We start from the raw sequence: 22,400 nt of genomic DNA, 5'->3' as shown, positions 1-22,400 counted from the left end.
GAGTCAATGTTAGCGCCACGATAGGTTCTGACGTCGGTTATGTCGGAGAAGTGCCGTCCATCGATCAAAACGTGGTCGATTTGCGATTCTGCCTGCTGAGGTGATCTCCAGGTGTACCGATACGGGAGGCTGTGCTGGAAATAGGTGCTACGAATGGCCATATTCTTGGAGGCGGCAAAATCTATCAGTCGTAGGCCGTTCTCGTTCGTCAGCCGGTGGGCGCTGAACTTTCCAATCGTCGGTCTGAACTCCTCCTCCTGGCCAACTTAAGCGTTCAAATCTCCTATGATGATCTTGACGTCGTGGCTTGGCCAGCGGTCGTACTCGCGTTCGAGCTGCGCGTAAAATGCGTCCTTGTCATCATCAGTGCTTCCGGAGTGTGGGGTATGGACGTTGATTATGCTGAAGTTAAAGAATCGGCCTTTGATTCTTAACTTGCACATTCGTTCATTGATCGGCCACCACCCGATCACGCGCCTTTGCATATCACCCATCACTATGAAAGCTGTTCCCAGCTCGCGTGTGTTGCCGCAGCTCTGGTAGATGGTATGATTAACTCTAAACGTTCGCACCAATGCTCCTGTCCAGCACACCTCCTGCAGCGCTACGATGTCGAAACCGCGGGTCTTCAGTACATCGGAGAGTATGCGAGTACTTCCAATGAAGTTGAGAGATTTGCAGTTCCACGTACCGAGTTTCCAATCGCTAGTCCTTTTTCGTCGCTGTGGTCTTTGCCGATTGTTCCGGTCCGTATTCTCTCGTTGACGTTCCTGTGCTGATGTGTTTTACGGTTGGCTTGCAGGGCCTGACACCAACCCCCTAGATTTCCGGAGGACCATTCCCCCTAAATGTTCGGAGGGCCATAGTGCGCAGTTTAGCTTAGAGTCCTTCTCTGGCACTCGGACAATGATCAGCCGCCCCTGACATGGGGAATAGACGCTGTTGTGAGCCGCTCCTAACATGGAGTACAGACGCTCCAGGTTTACAAAGGCAAAAGCAAAAGCAAACCCCCCCTTCCCTGTCAGCATACGACCAAAGTTCCCACCGGGGGTTGGTTACCCGAGGTTACTCGTACCCCGGCCAGTACCACGAGGAGGTAGGGATAGGAGTTGCTGGGCAAGACGCTAAGGATCGCACAAAGGGGTCTATTTTATTCCTTCAGGTACGCGAGGTACCAATGGTACGCCATGCCCAGCCTTCGGTCAATCACGGAATAGCAACCATTGATATGTGTAGTCAGTCTCAGCTAAGCTGAACTGTAAGAACGGCATTGAAATCTTTAACGAGTAATGGCGCTTAAGTCTAGGCTTATCAGCATGGACAGCAGGTGAAAATACTTACCATAGTCCCACCCCAAAGAGGTCAACACCAATGGAGTTACATTTTTTAGGGCAAAGTCATTCCCAATTAGTACGGTTATTGCTGGTTCTTGCTTTTTATAAAATGCTACATTACTGAACCATCTCTAGAGGGCAGCAAAGTGATTAACGAATCTGTCGATGTACAACCGTAGACGATGGTGTTTTTGATGCTCTGGAGAGTTAAAAAAAGTTTAGCAATATTCTTGAAATGCTTTAAACATATCAAGCAAAAGTTTTATGTTACGAAAAGGATTTAAATTTGTCAAAGACACTTTAGCTAATATTCTGAATGACTTAGGCTATGTTTCCCCATAATGGACTAATCAACGAAGAAATATTACAAAACATCTGAAAATCACCGAAAAACAACCCTTTGCTTCCTAAAACCCAACTAAACTCCAAAAAAAAAGATTTCCCATCTGCAATTCCACCTGATTTACCTTCCGGGCTATTATTCACTCCGGCACCTGATTCAGACTGCAGAGAAATCCCGCAACTGCCAGTTTGCGAGTCACATTGATAGTATCGCTTTAAGGACGCCATAAAATAAAAATTAAAATCCCCGTTCGTCCACCCGAAGCTCGACTTGGACCAAGGACACACGACAAAAAAAACAACAAACCCCAGGACCATTTCTCGGACCGGATGTCGTTCTGTCGCTTTTGTATAATAAAACAATTCCCAGCCAAAAGGGTTGTCTACCACGGCAGCACCGGCGGGGCGTAGCGCCAAGAATTTCCTTCCCAAGGAGATAAGCTTGTCAGAGAAAGGGTACCTACACACAGCAGCAGTAGCGCCGTCAAAGATCCGATCCGACCAAGGCAACGCGAAAAACGTCGGCAGTGGGACAATATTTATCACTTTCCCACAGAGGGAAAAAAAGAATGGGTCTCGCCCTACCCACCCGACTTGGGGCTGGTTGGCGAATCCCGAGAGCAGATTTTCCATTCCACGAGACGGTGCTTCCCAGGCCATTATTATCAGAAAAAAATCCATCAAATCTGTACTCCTTTTCTATGGACAAGCTGCATGTCTTTGGTAGTAGTACTTTCAGCGCAATATCTCAGCATAAGATTTGACAGAATCAATGATTTTTACGGGAATGGTAAGGGAAAACTTTGAACTTTTCTAAGGTTAAATCATTTTTTTTAGTTGAATCCGGAAACATCTACCAAATTGTGGATAGAAAAGTAGACATAGAAGGAATGGTTGCTCTCCAAGAAGAATTTACGTTGAAAGTATGGACAAATCTCACAATATTATTTAATAAATTTCCAAAACACTTGTAACAAAAGTTATGAAGCCACCCTTCGATATTTCTAGAGGAATTTTAAGTTTGTTTGAGATTAGTCAAATAGTTTTGGAATTTCTCAAGAATTTAAGGCTTAATAGGTTTTTTTTACTATGGTTTCGAGTTTAAGCAATAAGCTTATTCATGCGAAATAACGTTAAAAATTTAATGAAAATTAAAAAAAGGATATCGAAATTCGTTCACAATCAGGAAAATTATTTTGCAGTAATTCATGGTAGAATATGTTTACGTCAAACCCTAAAGCAACCATCATTTGCAAGAAAATTCACTTCAGAGCTGTTCAGCAAGGATAACTCTATATTTAATCAGTAAAGGATTAACCTAGATGTGTGCTGATAGCAGGTTTCTTTTGAGTGACATTTTTTTCGCAGCTCTTAAAAAAGTCTGTGTTTTTGGTTTCATCTGGAATAATATCAGGAACTAATACAGGCGTCTTTCCAGAAATTCTTCAAGAAATTCATCAACCAATGCATACAGGAACTTCTACAGAATTTGCGGCAGGAAATCTTTCAGCACTTCAACGTTACTACCTCCAGTAATATTCTCAGATATTACTTTAAACAATTTTCCAAAGACTATCCTCTAACTTCCTCCAGATATTCTTTCACTTCCTTTTTAACCGAATTCTCCATTTCATCTACAGTACATCCAAAGAGTTGCTCCCATAATACTTCGAGGGTTTAATAGAATACATCTTTTAAGTACATTAAAAAATCTTTAATTCGACCTTTGTTTCATTATTGAGCTTCTCTAGAATATTCTCCAGAATTTCCTTCAAGGATTACTGCAGTTCTTCCAAACATTTTTTTAATTTCTCAAAAAAACCCCTGGAATATTGCAAAGTTAATTTAAGGTTTAATACCAGGTAACACCACATTTTTTTTCCAAGAGATCATCCGATCATTCAAAATTTTTAAGGAATTTCGTCTTATGTTTTTCCAGGAGTTCCTTCACAAAATACTGGAAGATGTTTTTCAGAGATCCAATTGTCTTCTTTATTTCGAAAATCTTCTAAAAGTTCTGTAAGTGTGAGTTCTTCTAGAAATCCTTATTCATCAAGGGTGACTTAAAACTTACACATGTTTTATCAGAAGTTACCTTAAGATTTGCTTTAGGAATACGTTACGTTTTTTTTCTGAACTCCTGAAAGAATGCTTGAAATTTTTTTTTGAAAACTTCCTTGAGGAATCTAGGAGGAATTTTCTAAGAAATCTTACGAGCAATATCTAGAGTAATTCCTGAAGGTATCCTCCGAGAAAGTTCTAGTTAAAATCTTAAAGAAATTCTGAAGGAAAATCTTGTATAAAATCATGAGAAATCCTTGAAGGCATCTGGAGGAGCTTCTGGAAGAATATTACAACATGTTTTAAACGGGAGTCTTGGATGATGTCCTAGAAAAACCGATTGGAGAATCACTGAATGAAATTCTGGAGGACTAAGGGATTTCTTGAACAATATCTGAAATAGTATATGACGAAATTCCCAATGGAAGCCCTGAGGTATTTTTGTGGCATATTTTGAAAAAAAAACCGTGGTTTTGTTTTGAGATGTTCAAAACGAATTTTTTGGAGGAATTTCTTAGGAAAATTCTTGGAGAGTTTCCATGAGAAATAATCACTTAATGAACACCTGAAGAAAAATGAAAACCTCTCAAGTAAGGATGTTTATCCATCCATCTAATATGGAGAAATTATTTGTCGTAATGTCACGAGAAATTTTCAGAAAAAAGTTTAGAGATATTCTCAAAGAAATATCTGGTTTGATCACTCTTATTTCTCCTGGTTCCTGTTTGGGAGTAGTGCTTCGTGAAGCCCAAGCAGGACAGTTCGGTTTTGCGTCGTCCGATAGATTTTGCTGACGGTTTCGCGCGTGTTTTCGTCGCCGGAGATTTTTTTTCCCCTGTTTTGAAGCGTCTTGCTGGGTACGTATTTGGGAAGGCCCAAGCAAGACGGTTCATTTTCGGGACGCCAAGAAGTTTTGCTGTCAGTGTCAGTTTTGGGTTCAGTCGAGAATGGATTATCAACTGGTGAGTTCGTTTCATGCTTATGATAACACATATTTTATTGAAAGCGTAACTTTTATGTAATATTAAAACAAACTTTGTATGGTTTGTCACTATAGGTGTCGGCATTATGCTTTTTCTTATACAATTTGAATATACATATATTTTTCTCTTTTTGACATTAGTAAAAATTATCTTTTGAATTGTTCGACATTGTGAATGTTGACGTATTTTCTAAAACTTCTACCATATCGAGACAAAATGCACAGTAACACTCATATGTAATTTTCAAACAAACTATGTATGGTTCGTCACTACAAGTGTCGGCATTATTCCTGTTTCATATAAGTTAAAATATATACATGTACTTTTCAGTTTTCGTCATTAATAAAAACGTCTTTTGAATTGTTCGACATTATAGATGTTGACGTATTGTTTTAATCTTCTACCAAAAACTTCTCGAGACAAAAATACAAAACTAGCTTTAAATACAAGTCGTATATTTCCCCCTTGTCCATGGATCGCATCACCGACCAGAGGTGACTCCCAGATCTTTTCCTCCCTCACTAATAAACACCCTTCCCGTGGTGATTGTGGAGATGCAGAGGTATTATCGGTCTCTAGAAGCAACAATCATTACACCCTAACATTCCTTCCCCATCCCAACTGACTGTAAGGACTTGGCCGGCGCCGTTATTGATCAATAATATTAGATCTGCTAAAATTGCACTTCGAGAGTAAGCGGAAACTCCCATCCCTTATTCATTTGGATCGTAGTGCAATTCTTACCAGTTCCGATCAATCACGGAGTAGCAACCATTGACATGTACAGTCAGTCTATGCTATGCTATGCTATGCTCTTATTTTTCCTGGTTCCTGTTTGGCTTCGTTGTGTTTAATCCCTTTTCGGCCTTTTTTTGGTTCCTATTTAACATTTTTTTCAGTAAAAAACTTTTCAAATTTTCCTATTTTCAAGACACTTAGTCCTACATGATATATTTGATTTCAACACAATAAAAAAACGATTTTTGAAATATAATCTGGAATTTAAACAACTTTTAATTTTAAATTTGAAAACAATTATGATCAATTTAATTCTTTCACGTTTTCGTTTAAAATGCAATAATTTATCAATTATCAAAATTACCACATTTAAATGTCATACATGTCGGAAGCAACTAACCGGATGCTTGATAATCCGTGTTACTAACCGCACTGGTTACAATACCGATTCGAACATGTTTGTCAAAAACAAACTGGAATTACGAACATAGCACAAAAGTTTTCAATAATTCGATTTTTATGAGCTCAAGAACTTTTGAGCATTACAGAGCTAATTTTGCAGTTAACATTTTATACCATTATTATGGAATATGTTTCAGCATAATAATCTGGATAGCTAGGCAAACTTGGGAATTCACAAAGTTTGCATTAAGTAGTACAAACGTGGTTACCAATGACGTTTAGGGCGTTATCATATGTGAATCAAGCGAAAATAAATATTTCTCAACAGCACTTCCTGCAAAAAAAAAATACTTTTAATCAGAACAATCTTAATCAATGTAATTTCAGTGTAAGATGTGTGTAAACGAGAATTAATGGAAGAGGAAACAGCTTATAAAAAGTTTTTTTATTCTTTGTTGTTATTCCAACATCGTAACACTTTACTTGAAAAGCTTGATTTTAATTGTTTTACTTGAAAATATAAATGTTATCAGTTTAACTTACACAGAAAGTTACAAGTTTAGCATGAATCATAGCAAAATTTGAATATTTTACAACTCAAAATAATACAAAGTTCATGGATTTCAAGCAGCTTTTAGTGTTGGTGTCTGGAAAAAAAAACATTAATTGCTCTGTTCGTTTGCACATTTTTTCGATATAGTAGAATAAGTGTTTTCCATAGGAAAATCAATCATAATGGCTTATAAGTTATTGCATGCAATTTATTCCAAAAATCGTAACTCTAAAACTGTTGACTTTAGAGAAAAATGTTCTATGGAGAAGTTGTAGTGAACCGTTTGGACTACAAGAAAAAATAAGCTCTGAAAAAATATTTCATTTTTTATCATCTAAAATTTAAAAAGGAAAATTTCAGTTTCATTATGAAGAAATAAAAAAAAAATCTAAAAACAACTTTTGATCGATTTTTAAAATTTATACGTTCTGATGACAAAATAATAATATTGAAATTATTCTAAACCATAATGGCTATTATGATCTCTTCTCTAAAAGTAGTCCTTTTTTAATTATATCAAATTTAGTGGAAAAAATAAAATTAAAATAAAAAATAGACCATTTTTATAAAAAAAAATCGCAAATCTCCATAAAAAAAAAAACAATACGTTTTCGAGAGTTAAGGTTATAATTATCACCACATACATAATAATCACGAATAACTAGAGAAAACGGCCTATTTTATTACTTAGTTCATAACTGTTCATATTGAAATTGATATTTTTCGAAAATGGCTACTTTTAGAGAAGTAATCATGATAATGATTATGGTTTAGAATTATTTCAAGATTCTTTTTGTATCATCAGAACGAACTTATGTTGACAAACAATAAAACATTAGGAAATCGACCAAAAGTTGTTCCTTAAAAACCTTTTTTTTTTATTCTCCATCATGAAACTTCGTCCCAAACATCCGTTTCCTAGTTTCCGTTTTCAAGATTCCAAGGTAAAAAATAAAAAATAGGAAAAATGAGGTGTTTGTGTAATTTAAAATTTAAGTTTTAGTTTTTGAATTTTCAAAGATAAAACATGAAATAGTTTTTCAGTGTACACTACCCGTCATAAATACGGACTCACTAAAATAAGTATTGCAACACTCAGCTGAATATTGAATCAGCCTGAAAAGTTTAACATCACCTCAAAACAGGTAAATTCACATTGCTATATCTCGAGATCCTTACGACTTGCAAAGAAGCGATCTTCAGCAAAAATGTTCGGAAGACAATCAGTTTGGTTCGCGATTCTGCCGCTAGGTGGCGGTAGTTAGCATGTAAAATTGAGCATTTTAAACTAGTTCTAGCTTGTGATTCACAAGAGATAGAAAGTTCGGGTTCCGGAAGACAAGCAGTTTGGTTCGAGATTTTGCCGCTAGGTGGCGGTAGTGAGCATGTAAAATTGAGCATTTTAAACTAGTTCTAGCTTGTGATTCACAAGAGATAGAAAGTTCGGGTCTTCGGCAAAGTTGTTCAGAAGGTCATGGACATCCGGAAGACAAGAAGTTTGGTTCGCGATTTTGCCGCTAGGTGGCGGTAGAGAGCATGTTAAATTGAGCATTTTAAACTAGTTCTAGCTTGTGATTTACATGAGATAGAAAGTTCGGGTCTTCGGCAAAATTGTTCAGAAGATCAAGGACATCCGGAAGACAAGCAGTTTGGTTCGCGATTTTGCCGCTAGGTGGCGGTAGTGAGCATGTAAAATTGAGCATTTCAAACTAGTTCTAGCTTGTGATTCACAAGAGATAGAAAGTTCGGGTCTTCGGCAATGTTGTTCAGAAGATCAAGGACATCCGGAAGACAAGCAGTTTGGTTCGAGATTTTGCCGCTAGGTGGCGGTAGTGAGCATGTAAAATTGAGCATTTTAAACTAGTTCTAGCTTGTGATTCACAAGAGATAGAAAGTTCGGGTCTTCGGCAAAGTTGTTCAGAAAGTCATGGACATCCGGAAGACAAGAAGTTTGGTTCGCGATTTTGCCGCTAAGTGGCGGTAGAGAGCATGTAAAATTGAGCATTTTGAACTAGTTCTAGCTTGTGATTTACAAGAGATAGAAAGTTCGGGTCTTCGGCAAATTTGTTCAGAAGGTCATGGACATCCGGAAGACAAGAAGTTTGGCTCGCGATTTTGCCGCTAGGTGGCGGTAGAGAGCATGTTAAATTGAGCACTTTAAACTAGTTCTAGCTTGTGATTCACAAGAGATAGAAAGTTCGGGTCTTCGGCAATGTTGTTCAGAAGATCAAGGACATCCGGAAGACAAGCAGTTTGATTCGAGATTTTGCCGCTAGGTGGCGGTAGTGAGCATTTAAAATTGAGCATTTTAAACTAGTTCTAGCTTGTGATTCACAAGAGATAGAAAGTTCGGGTCTTCGGCAAAGTTGCTCAGAGGCTCAAGGACATCTAGAAAAGGAACAGTTTAGTTTGTGATTTTGCCGCTAGGTGGTGCTAGTGAGCATGTAAAATTGAGCATTTTAAACTAGTTCTAGCTTGTGATTCACAATAGATAGAAAGTTCGGGTCTTCGGCAATGTTGTTCAGAAGATCAAGGACATCCGGAAGACAAGCAGTTTGGTTCGAGATTTTGCCGCTAGGTGGCGGTAGTGAGCATGTAAAATTGAGCATTTTAAACTAGTTCTAGCTTGTGATTCACAAGAGATAGAAAGTTCGGGTCTTCGGCAAAGTTGCTCAGAGGCTCAAGGACATCTAGAAAAGGAACAGTTTAGTTTGTGATTTTGCCGCTAGGTGGTGCTAGTGAGCATGTAAAATTGAGCATTTTAAACTAGTTCTAGCTTGTGATTCACAATAGATAGAAAGTTCGGGTCTTCGGCAATGTTGTTCAGAAGATCAAGGACATCCGGAAGACAAGCAGTTTGGTTCGAGATTTTGCCGCTAGGTGGCGGTAGTGAGCATGTAAAATTGAGCATTTTAAACTAGTTCTAGCTTGTGATTCACAAGAGATAGAAAGTTCGGGTCTTCGGCAAAGTTGCTCAGAGGCTCAAGGACATCTAGAAAAGGAACAGTTTAGTTTGTGATTTTGCCGCTAGGTGGTGCTAGTGAGCATGCAAAATTGAGCATTTTAAACTAGTTCTAGCTTGTGATCCATAAGAGATAGAAAGTTCGGGTCTTCGGCAAAGTTGCTCAGGGGTTCAAGGACATCCGGAAGACAAGAAGTTTGGTTCGCGATTTTGCCGCTAAGTGGCGGTAGAGAGCATGTAAAATTGAGCATTTTGAACTAGTTCTAGCTTGTGATTTACAAGAGATAGAAAGTTCGCGTCTTCGGCAAATTTGTTCAGAAGGTCATGGACATCCGGAATACAAGAAGTTTGGCTCGCGATTTTGCCGCTAGGTGGCGGTAGAGAGCATGTAAAATTGAGCACTTTAAACTAGTTCTAGCTTGTGATTCACAAGAGATAGAAAGTTCGGGTCTTCGGCAATGTTGTTCAGAAGATCAAGGACATCCGGAAGACAAGCAGTTTGATTCGCGATTTTGCCGCTAGGTGGCGGTAGTGAGCATTTAAAATTGAGCATTTTAAACTAGTTCTAGCTTGTGATTCACAAGAGATAGAAAGTTCGGGTCTTCGGCAAAGTTGCTCAGAGGCTCAAGGACATCTAGAAAAGGAACAGTTTAGTTTGTGATTTTGCCGCTAGGTGGTGCTAGTGAGCATGTAAAATTGAGCATTTTAAACTAATTCTAGCTTGTGATTCACAAGAGAAAGAAAGTTCGGGTCTTCGGCAAAGTTGTTCAGAAAGTCATGGACATCCGGAAGACAAGAAGTTTGGTTCGCGATTTTGCCGCTTAGTGGCGGTAGAGAGCATGTAAAATTGAGCATTTTGAACTAGTTCTAGCTTGTGATTTACAAGAGATAGAAAGTTCGGGTCTTCGGCAAATTTGTTCAGAAGGTCATGGACATCCGGAAGACAAGAAGTTTGGCTCGCGATTTTGCCGCTAGGTGGCGGTAGTGAGCATTTAAAATTGAGCATTTTAAACTAGTTCTAGCTTGTGATTCACAAGAGATAGAAAGTTCGGGTCTTCGGCAAAGTTGTTCAGAAAGTCATGGACATCCGGAAGACAAGAAGTTTGGTTCGCGATTTTGCCGCTAAGTGGCGGTAGAGAGCATGTAAAATTGAGCATTTTGAACTAGTTCTAGCTTGTGATTTACAAGAGATAGAAAGTTCGCGTCTTCGGCAAATTTGTTCAGAAGGTCATGGACATCCGGAAGACAAGAAGTTTGGCTCGCGATTTTGCCGCTAGGTGGCGGTAGAGAGCATGTAAAATTGAGCACTTTAAACTAGTTCTAGCTTGTGATTCACAATAGATAGAAAGTTCGGGTCTTCGGCAATGTTGTTCAGAAGATCAAGGACATCCGGAAGACAAGCAGTTTGGTTCGAGATTTTGCCGCTAGGTGGCGGTAGTGAGCATGTAAAATTGAGCATTTTAAACTAGTTCTAGCTTGTGATTCACAAGAGATAGAAAGTTCGGGTCTTCGGCAAAGTTGCTCAGAGGCTCAAGGACATCTAGAAAAGGAACAGTTTAGTTTGTGATTTTGCCGCTAGGTGGTGCTAGTGAGCATGCAAAATTGAGCATTTTAAACTAGTTCTAGCTTGTGATCCATAAGAGATAGAAAGTTCGGGTCTTCGGCAAAGTTGCTCAGGGGTTCAAGGACATCCGGAAGACAAGAAGTTTGGTTCGCGATTTTGCCGCTAAGTGGCGGTAGAGAGCATGTAAAATTGAGCATTTTGAACTAGTTCTAGCTTGTGATTTACAAGAGATAGAAAGTTCGCGTCTTCGGCAAATTTGTTCAGAAGGTCATGGACATCCGGAATACAAGAAGTTTGGCTCGCGATTTTGCCGCTAGGTGGCGGTAGAGAGCATGTAAAATTGAGCACTTTAAACTAGTTCTAGCTTGTGATTCACAAGAGATAGAAAGTTCGGGTCTTCGGCAATGTTGTTCAGAAGATCAAGGACATCCGGAAGACAAGCAGTTTGATTCGCGATTTTGCCGCTAGGTGGCGGTAGTGAGCATTTAAAATTGAGCATTTTAAACTAGTTCTAGCTTGTGATTCACAAGAGATAGAAAGTTCGGGTCTTCGGCAAAGTTGCTCAGAGGCTCAAGGACATCTAGAAAAGGAACAGTTTAGTTTGTGATTTTGCCGCTAGGTGGTGCTAGTGAGCATGTAAAATTGAGCATTTTAAACTAGTTCTAGCTTGTGATTCACAAGAGATAGAAAGTTCGGGTCTTCGGCAAAGTTGTTCAGAAAGTCATGGACATCCGGAAGACAAGAAGTTTGGTTCGCGATTTTGCCGCTTAGTGGCGGTAGAGAGCATGTAAAATTGAGCATTTTGAACTAGTTCTAGCTTGTGATTTACAAGAGATAGAAAGTTCGGGTCTTCGGCAAATTTGTTCAGAAGGTCATGGACATCCGGAAGACAAGAAGTTTGGCTCGCGATTTTGCCGCTAGGTGGCGGTAGTGAGCATTTAAAATTGAGCATTTTAAACTAGTTCTAGCTTGTGATTCACAAGAGATAGAAAGTTCGGGTCTTCGGCAAAGTTGTTCAGAAAGTCATGGACATCCGGAAGACAAGAAGTTTGGTTCGCGATTTTGCCGCTTAGTGGCGGTAGAGAGCATGTAAAATTGAGCATTTTGAACTAGTTCTAGCTTGTGATTTACAAGAGATAGAAAGTTCGGGTCTTCGGCAAATTTGTTCAGAAGGTCATGGACATCCGGAAGACAAGAAGTTTGGTTCGCGATTTTGCCGCTAAGTGGCGGTAGAGAGCATGTAAAATTGAGCATTTTGAACTAGTTCTAGCTTGTGATTTACAAGAGATAGAAAGTTCGCGTCTTCGGCAAATTTGTTCAGAAGGTCATGGACATCCGGAAGACAAGAAGTTTGGCTCGCGATTTTGCCGCTAGGTGGCGGTAGAGAGCATGTAAAATTGAGCACTTTAAACTAGTTCTAGCTTGTGATTCACAAGAGATAGAAAGTTCGGGTCTTCGGCAATGTTGTTCAGAAGATCAAGGACATCCGGAAGACAAGCAGTTTGATTCGCGATTTTGCCGCTAGGTGGCGGTAGTGAGCATTTAAAATTGAGCATTTTAAACTAGTTCTAGCTTGTGATTCACAAGAGATAGAAAGTTCGGGTCTTCGGCAAAGTTGCTCAGAGGCTCAAGGACATCTAGAAAAGGAACAGTTTAGTTTGTGATTTTGCCGCTAGGTGGTGCTAGTGAGCATGTAAAATTGAGCATTTTAAACTAGTTCTAGCTTGTGATTCACAAGAGATAGAAAGTTCGGGTCTTCGGCAAAGTTGCTCAGGGGTTCAAGGACATCCGGAAGACAAGAAGTTTGGTTCGCGATTTTGCCGCTAAGTGGCGGTAGAGAGCATGTAAAATTGAGCATTTTGAACTAGTTCTAGCTTGTGATTTACAAGAGATAGAAAGTTCGGGTCTTCGGCAAATTTGTTCAGAAGGTCATGGACATCCGGAAGACAAGAAGTTTGGCTCGCGATTTTGCCGCTAGGTGGCGGTAGTGAGCATTTAAAATTGAGCATTTTAAACTAGTTCTAGCTTGTGATTCACAAGATATAGAAAGTTCGGGTCTTCGGCAAAGTTGTTCAGAAAGTCATGGACATCCGGAAGACAAGAAGTTTGGTTCGCGATTTTGCCGCTTAGTGGCGGTAGAGAGCATGTAAAATTGAGCATTTTGAACTAGTTCTAGCTTGTGATTTACAAGAGATAGAAAGTTCGGGTCTTCGGCAAATTTGTTCAGAAGGTCATGGACATCCGGAAGACAAGAAGTTTGGCTCGCGATTTTGCCGCTAGGTGGCGGTAGAGAGCATGTAAAATTGAGCACTTTAAACTAGTTCTAGCTTGTGATTCACAAGAGATAGAAAGTTCGGGTCTTCGGCAATGTTGTTCAGAAGATCAAGGACATCCGGAAGACAAGCAGTTTGATTCGCGATTTTGCCGCTAGGTGGCGGTAGTGAGCATTTAAAATTGAGCATTTTAAACTAGTTCTAGCTTGTGATTCACAAGAGATAGAAAGTTCGGGTCTTCGGCAAAGTTGCTCAGAGGCTCAAGGACATCTAGAAAAGGAACAGTTTAGTTTGTGATTTTGCCGCTAGGTGGTGCTAGTGAGCATGTAAAATTGAGCATTTTAAACTAGTTCTAGCTTGTGATTCACAAGAGATAGAAAGTTCGGGTCTTCGGCAAAGTTGTTCAGAAAGTCATGGACATCCGGAAGACAAGAAGTTTGGTTCGCGATTTTGCCGCTTAGTGGCGGTAGAGAGCATGTAAAATTGAGCATTTTGAACTAGTTCTAGCTTGTGATTTACAAGAGATAGAAAGTTCGGGTCTTCGGCAAATTTGTTCAGAAGGTCATGGACATCCGGAAGACAAGAAGTTTGGCTCGCGATTTTGCCGCTAGGTGGCGGTAGTGAGCATTTAAAATTGAGCATTTTAAACTAGTTCTAGCTTGTGATTCACAAGATATAGAAAGTTCGGGTCTTCGGCAAAGTTGTTCAGAAAGTCATGGACATCCGGAAGACAAGAAGTTTGGTTCGCGATTTTGCCGCTTAGTGGCGGTAGAGAGCATGTAAAATTGAGCATTTTGAACTAGTTCTAGCTTGTGATTTACAAGAGATAGAAAGTTCGGGTCTTCGGCAAATTTGTTCAGAAGGTCATGGACATCCGGAAGACAAGAAGTTTGGCTCGCGATTTTGCCGCTAGGTGGCGGTAGAGAGCATGTAAAATTGAGCACTTTAAACTAGTTCTAGCTTGTGATTCACAAGAGATAGAAAGTTCGGGTCTTCGGCAATGTTGTTCAGAAGATCAAGGACATCCGGAAGACAAGCAGTTTGATTCGCGATTTTGCCGCTAGGTGGCGGTAGTGAGCATTTAAAATTGAGCATTTTAAACTAGTTCTAGCTTGTGATTCACAAGAGATAGAAAGTTCGGGTCTTCGGCAAAGTTGCTCAGAGGCTCAAGGACATCTAGAAAAGGAACAGTTTAGTTTGTGATTTTGCCGCTAGGTGGTGCTAGTGAGCATGTAAAATTGAGCATTTTAAACTAGTTCTAGCTTGTGATTCACAAGAGATAGAAAGTTCGGGTCTTCGGCAAAGTTGCTCAGGGGTTCAAGGACATCCGGAAGACAAGAAGTTTGGTTCGCGATTTTGCCGCTAAGTGGCGGTAGAGAGCATGTAAAATTGAGCATTTTGAACTAGTTCTAGCTTGTGATTTACAAGAGATAGAAAGTTCGGGTCTTCGGCAAATTTGTTCAGAAGGTCATGGACATCCGGAAGACAAGAAGTTTGGCTCGCGATTTTGCCGCTAGGTGGCGGTAGAGAGCATGTTAAATTGAGCACTTTAAACTAGTTCTAGCTTGTGATTCACAAGAGATAGAAAGTTCGGGTCTTCGGCAAAGTTGCTCAGAGGCTCAAGGACATCTAGAAAAGGAACAGTTTAGTTTGTGATTTTGCCGCTAGGTGGTGCTAGTGAGCATGTAAAATTGAGCATTTTAAACTAGTTCTAGCTTGTGATTCACAAGAGATAGAAAGTTCGGGTCTTCGGCAAAGTTGTTCAGAAAGTCATGGACATCCGGAAGACAAGAAGTTTGGTTCGCGATTTTGCCGCTTAGTGGCGGTAGAGAGCATGTAAAATTGAGCATTTTGAACTAGTTCTAGCTTGTGATTTACAAGAGATAGAAAGTTCGGGTCTTCGGCAAATTTGTTCAGAAGGTCATGGACATCCGGAAGACAAGAAGTTTGGCTCGCGATTTTGCCGCTAGGTGGCGGTAGAGAGCATGTTAAATTGAGCACTTTAAACTAGTTCTAGCTTGTGATTCACAAGAGATAGAAAGTTCGGGTCTTCGGCAAAGTTGCTCAGAGGCTCAAGGACATCTAGAAAAGGAACAGTTTAGTTTGTGATTTTGCCGCTAGGTGGTGCTAGTGAGCATGTAAAATTGAGCATTTTAAACTAGTTCTAGCTTGTGATTCACAAGAGATAGAAAGTTCGGGTCTTCGGCAAAGTTGTTCAGAAAGTCATGGACATCCGGAAGACAAGAAGTTTGGTTCGCGATTTTGCCGCTAAGTGGCGGTAGAGAGCATGTAAAATTGAGCATTTTGAACTAGTTCTAGCTTGTGATTTACAAGAGATAGAAAGTTCGGGTCTTCGGCAAATTTGTTCAGAAGGTCATGGACATCCGGAAGACAAGAAGTTTGGCTCGCGATTTTGCCGCTAGGTGGCGGTAGAGAGCATGTTAAATTGAGCACTTTAAACTAGTTCTAGCTTGTGATTCACAAGAGATAGAAAGTTCGGGTCTTCGGCAAAGTTGCTCAGAGGCTCAAGGACATCTAGAAAAGGAACAGTTTAGTTTGTGATTTTGCCGCTAGGTGGTGCTAGTGAGCATGCAAAATTGAGCATTTTAAACTAGTTCTAGCTTGTGATCCATAAGAGATAGAAAGTTCGGGTCTTCGGCAAAGTTGCTCAGGGGTTCAAGGACATCCGGAAGACAAGAAGTTTGGTTCGCGATTTTGCCGCTAAGTGGCGGTAGAGAGCATGTAAAATTGAGCACTTTAAACTAGTTCTAGCTTGTGATTCACAAGAGATAGAAAGTTCGGGTCTTCGGCAATGTTGTTCAGAAGATCAAGGACATCCGGAAGACAAGCAGTTTGATTCGCGATTTTGCCGCTAGGTGGCGGTAGTGAGCATTTAAAATTGAGCATTTTAAACTAGTTCTAGCTTGTGATTCACAAGAGATAGAAAGTTCGGGTCTTCGGCAAAGTTGCTCAGAGGCTCAAGGACATCTAGAAAAGGAACAGTTTAGTTTGTGATTTTGCCGCTAGGTGGTGCTAGTGAGCATGTAAAATTGAGCATTTTAAACTAGTTCTTGCTTGTGATTCACAAGAGATAGAAAGTTCGGGTCTTCGGCAAAGTTGTTCAGAAAGTCATGGACATCCGGAAGACAAGAAGTTTGGTTCGCGATTTTGCCGCTTAGTGGCGGTAGAGAGCATGTAAAATTGAGCATTTTGAACTAGTTCTAGCTTGTGATTTACAAGAGATAGAAAGTTCGGGTCTTCGGCAAATTTGTTCAGAAGGTCATGGACATCCGGAAGACAAGAAGTTTGGCTCGCGATTTTGCCGCTAGGTGGCGGTAGTGAGCATTTAAAATTGAGCATTTTGAACTAGTTCTAGCTTGTGATTCACAAGAGATAGAAAGTTCGGGTCTTCGGCAAAGTTGTTCAGATGATCAAGGACATCGCGATTTTGCCGCTAGGTGGCGATAGCGAGCATGTTAAATTGAGTATTTCAAATAAGTTCTAGCTTGGGTTCCACAAGAGATAGAAAGTTCGAGTCTTTGGCAAAGTTGTTCAGAAGGCCATGGACATCCGGAAGAATTTCAAACTAGTTCTATCTTTTAATCCACAAGAGAAAGTTCGAGTCTTCCAGTTCAATCCAGATTTAATCGAAATTTTGCATCTTTAGCAAAGTTGTTCAGAAAGTCAAGGGCATGAAGTGAATCTCACCTGAAACACTTGAATATGAATTGAATTGGACATGAGTCACTGGGATATGGAGCTAATCAAACCTGAACAACTTGAATATCAAGTAATTCGTACTTGAAAATGAAGTGAATTAAGCATGAATCACTTGAAATCATTTGAATATTAAGTGAATCAAACCTGAAACAGTCGAATATTAGTGAATCAGGTAAGAATCACTTGGATATGGAGCAAACTGAATCACTTGAATATGAAGTGAATCTATTCAGAATCACTAAATTATAAAGTGAATCTGATGTAAAACACTTGCGGGTATGGAACGAACAAAACTTGAATCTTTTGAATATAAAACGAATCTATCCTGAGTTACTTGAACATGGAGTGAATTTGACATGATTTTTTTGGCTCCATATTCAAGCCAATCCTGAATTACTTGAATATAGAGGGAATCAAACTCGAAGGACATGAATATAGAGAGAATCAGATATCAATCACTTGGATATGAAGTCAATCAAACTTGAACCACTTGTATATGAAGAGATTCTGACTTAAATAATTTGAATATGATGAATATGAGTCCTGACTGAGTCACTCGCACATGGAGTAAGTCATACCAGAATCACTAGAATATGAATCAGATCTGATACACTTGAATATAGAATTGATCAGACCTAAATCACTTTAATTTAATATGATTCCGTCCCTAATCACTTCAACTTCAATTTTAATAAATGTGGGACGGATCTGGTGTAGGGGTTAGAACACATACCTCTCACGTTGAGGACCTGGGATCGAATCCCACCCCGAGATAGTGACTTATGACGAAACGTTACAGTGACGACTTCCTTCGGAAGGGAAGTAAAGCCGTTGGTTCCGAGATGAACTGGCCCACGGCTGAAAAAAAAAACGTCGCGAAACAACTTTTATCTTACTTCTGATAATCACGGTGATTGAAATTCCTTTTTAAAGCTTTGATTCGCTTTGAAATTGTTTGAATTCACACGGCGTAACTTCAAAACGAGCCCTGCGATCTTCCAAATTTTGCTCAGACATGCAGCTCAGCTACAGACAAAGACTGGTGAACACAGATTCGATGGAGATTTTTTGTTTCTAATAACAACGATCCGGGGAGCACCGTGACCGCTGGAGTTGTATTGTTTCCGTGTGCCATTTTTCTTCGCCGAAACACTTAAAATTCAGCACTCGACGACTGTAATTCCGCTTCGGTTTTTTGGCCCCACTTTTCCTCCCCGCAGCAGCATCCGAGCCAGGTTTTGCCGCAAGTCATTCCCACCCAGCCCAGCCCGGCGTGGATTCGACTTATACTGACGGAGAAAAAGAGGTGCTAAATCGTGCTTGCTTCACGAGAAGCTGAATTTGGCTCTGTAAATGGCGGTGCAGCGCTATTCATTTTCACTTTTCACATTCGAGAATTGTTCCACGATTTTTGCGGGGAAATTCGGAAAGGGGTTGGCTACAGGAAGAAAAAAAAAAGAAACATTGTTGAGACGACGAGGAAATGCGATATTACAATCAGGTGTTACCATCGGAAGGAGAGAACGAGATCAGAATTGATGGCAAATTTGGTTAGCGAGCGGTTGATAAATGGTTGAAGTGGCTGGCTGAGTGGGTTAATTTATTGAGAAATATATGGCCAGACTAGAGTATTCTTGCATTTCTTTTTTAGTTTTCAGTTCAGCGCTTGCCGGACTTTCTTGATTCAAATTCCGGGCACTGTAATTTGTATGATAAACATTTCAGACGAAATGTTTCAATATTTGCGAGTCAAAAGCTCCAACTTTGGAGAAGTTTCATAAAGCATTTTAAAGCATATTTTTTCTGCCATATCTCAGTTTACAAATTTTCTATTTGCTTTCATTTTTTTTTTTACGATTTCAAAACCAGACCTAGACACCACCATAAAATAGACATCCTTCCGGGTTGCTCCTCAAACCCAATAATGCAAACAAAAAGTGACGAAAGTGATTTCAATATTTAATGCATTATAAAACCTAATCTGATTCGTGTTCCTTCTCCTTTCTCGTTTTTTTTTCTCCATTCCACAGATAGAACAACAACGGGCGAGGAAGTCGACGGCATTCGCAGTTCGAAGGGTCGGTCGTTCGGTCGGATGAAAAGTGCGGCATATTTTCCGATGTCAAATTATGAGCTAAATTCAATTTTCCGGTCCCTACGACAGAAGGTCTCTCTCTATCGTTTCTTGGCTCTATCGCGTTGAAGAAGTCGATGTCGTCGGGCGATAGGAAAATTTCTTTGTTGGTTGTTTCGTAGTTTGATCAACGTGAAATAGGAGAAATAAGTTTATGTTAGGCTAAATTTAGTGTACCGATGTTGTTAGCGCCTTCTGTGCGGGTGTGGTAGAATAAGAAAATTTTCTTGTGTTAGTTGAACAGAAGTAGTGGCAGAATAAGTCATCAAAATGTCGTCGCATCATCTGTACGGGGCATTGATTGTCCTGACCTGTGTTCTGTGCTACCACAACAGTTTGAATTGTGGATTCGTGTTCGACGACATCAGCGCAATCAAGGAAAACCGGGACCTGAGGCCACACTCGTCGATCAAGAATGTGTTCCTGAACGATTTCTGGGGAACGCCAATGCACAAGGTAAGTGTTGGGAGAGCACATCTAAATAATTTGTAAAATAATAATTTCCTATATGATGCCTTTCATTATAAACAAAAAGATGACACGTTTATAAGTACTGTAATTTCAATTATTACACACGCAGGCTTCGTCCTTATTGAAGTGAACTAAATTATATTCTTGAGAAAGCCCTTCCCGGATAATGCCAGATTGGGTTCTCTTTTTCATAATGATTACTTGGACTGGAGAAACTTCAAGTAAATCGTGTATTCCATTTTTGATTTTCTCATGTGACTTATAGTTTTTGAGATACCTTCTAATACGACCTGGAACAAACGTTTAGTTTTGTTGTCATAAGTTAAAAAATGTGCTTCTTCTCATCAAGATGTTTGAGAAGAAGCTCGCGATCTTTAAGAGTTTTCTGAAATACGTGACAGCCTCCTTCTTTGCAATTTAGAAGGATATCTTGATTCTCCTACTGGAGTTCAAGATTTCCTGATTAAATCCTCTGAATTCGGAACAACTGACCACGATTTGTGGCACCCTTTATTTCCTCACATGAATCAAAGGATTGAACTAAGGGCTGCATCGTTTTAATGTTTGGAAATTTGTCTTCATCATCGAATTGATTGCCCATTTCAACAGTAACCCTTCAAAGAAAGCGCGCATTCTGGAGAAACGTCCTTTCTTCTATTTTTGCCACGTTCAATGGCAGTTTGGAGAGATCGATAGGCATTGTCATGAACACAATCATTTTCAAAATACTCCAGTATCGAAGATGCGAATTATCTGGTACATTTAGTCAAAGGTGCTATCACGATCTCCCCCTCCCCCCCATTTTCAAATGCTGCAACGTGAGCTTGAAAACTTTATCCTGTATCCCAGTGCCAAGCCGGTGCAATATCCCACAGGAGGACAGAGTTTCAGTAACATTTCGCTTCATCATCACCATCGTCGTCATGGTCGTCGTAGTCACCATCACCGCTGCTGCCGCCACCAAAAGACAAAGAGAACCGAACACCATCCAGAGCTCGCGCAATTTCGCTCCATTGAACATTGAACTCCGCGTCCGTGTGTAACTTTAAATGGCTCGAAACGAATCCCATTTTACTTTAGCTCCTGCCCGTCGTCGTCCTTCCGGGGCTTGGACGTAATGAGTGTTGCTAGGATTTCTCTTGGGGGGCGTGGCGACGATCTTTAAAATACATAGTTTTATGTATTACACGCGAAAATATCAATTTTTCAGACCCTCTCCGCCATCTTTGGATAATTACTAAAGGCGTCTTGTGAGATATTTGATTACCTGGGATTACCGTGCACATGAGCCGGTCAATTCAGAACTCCAATACCAATGGTTTAATAGTGTCTTTAGCTATTTATGATAAATACACGGTGCTCCAATTACCGTTATTATCGAATAAAATATACCATCCAAATGGCAGTTGGCAGTTGATTCCTGACGTTGTTCTGCGCCTCTGGGCCAAATTTGAAAAAAAATCCTTAGTCAGAATTTTGAGTTACGCCTCTTTAAAGTTTATATGACAGAATTCACATGGTGTATGCCACATAAACTTGTTTAAACAAACAGATTAAAAAAAAATTCTGTTAGTTTTTTAATTGTTTTATCTGGTTATAGTTATTGATAATTTTTTTTTCTAGATTTTATCTAGACTGACATTTGAAAAGGGCCAATGCTATGTTAAGCTATTACTAATCAGCCAAAAAAGGGCTGCAAAATGGTGAATCGACAATCAGGAAGGGGCGACCAACACAGCTCTGGTCCTCACAAATTCCTACCTCGCGCTTCCAAAAATCACTATCAGGCTAGATTGGTAGATATCATTTTCCGTGTATTGGCTGATTAGTAATAACTAAACATAGCATTGGCCCTTTTCAAATGTCGGTCTACATACATTTTAGAAAAAAAAAGTATTTTTCAATATCCAAACCAGATAAAAAAATTAAAACTGCAAAATTCATTGTAATCTGTCTGTTTGATCAAGTTTAAGTTGCATACATCATGTGATTTCTGTCATATAAATTTCAAAAGGACGTAACTTAAAATTCTGACTAAGGTGTTTTTTTTTTCAAATTTTATTTGATAATAACGTTAATTGGAATACCGTCAAATACATACCATAATTTTGTGTCATGCAAAAAATAAATTTGGAAACATACATCCGAATTTTGGCATTGCATTTCAAAGATCTATTTCCAATAATACCAAATTGATCAAACTTAAAAGCACTCTTTATGTGTCTCAAAATATATATTATATTATATATGTTGCTCAAATTACTTCTGTATATTTATTTGTGCTCTATACGACAAGTGAGGTTTTACAATGGTGTACAAAATACAACAGTGTGACTACCGAAGTGTTAATTGGATTACGTTATCTTGATTTGTGGTTATGAAGATATCCCCATACTTTTTTATACATCGAGGCTACTAGTATTAAGAAATTCTTTCTAGAGTAAAATCTAACAACTAAGACTTAACAAATTATCGCTAACAATATGTACTAATGCATGATTTTAAATTGTATACCAAGCCTGCTGACATACTTCAGGAAACATGGCAATCGTGCATCAATAGTAAGTTATCGAATAATTGTATTGGACATGATTTAAACATGATAACATATATTTTTGTTGCGTCAACAAATTCTTTCATACGTTTTTGGCCGTATGTTTATGGAACAATTTTCTGTAAATAATGTGGAGCAAAACACTTATCGAATTGAAAAAAAATAAGTTGTTTTGATTTTATTAATATATTTACGCCCTTGGGGCAAGATGAGCACCATGTTCAAAATTAAGCAAAAGTGAGAAATTATAGAACCATATTTAGCTGTGGGCGTGATTTACGGTATCCACTTTTACCAAACATATTTTTC

The 22,400-nt window shown here is 39.4% G+C and overlaps 1 protein-coding gene across 5 annotated transcripts in view; it reads left to right on the top strand.

Annotated features, from left to right (window-relative positions):
- Positions 1-22,400, top strand: part of LOC5567482 (transmembrane and TPR repeat-containing protein CG4050) — a 920,140-nt gene that overhangs the window by 32,842 nt on the left and 864,898 nt on the right. For all 5 annotated transcript variants that reach the window (XM_021852555.1, XM_021852557.1, XM_021852556.1 and 2 more), the window contains exon 3: positions 18,963-19,522. In XM_021852555.1, the coding sequence (XP_021708247.1) occupies positions 19,337-19,522 (186 nt within the window). In that variant the 5' untranslated portion in view covers positions 18,963-19,336. The remainder of the gene's footprint in view (positions 1-18,962; positions 19,523-22,400) is intronic.

Source organism: Aedes aegypti, chromosome 3 (genome assembly GCF_002204515.2).
Source record: "Aedes aegypti strain LVP_AGWG chromosome 3, AaegL5.0 Primary Assembly, whole genome shotgun sequence".
In the NCBI taxonomy this organism is placed as follows: Eukaryota; Metazoa; Arthropoda; class Insecta; order Diptera; family Culicidae; genus Aedes; species Aedes aegypti.
The sequence above is the reverse complement of the archived record's forward strand: the minus strand, read 5'-3'. Positions and strand labels throughout refer to the sequence as shown.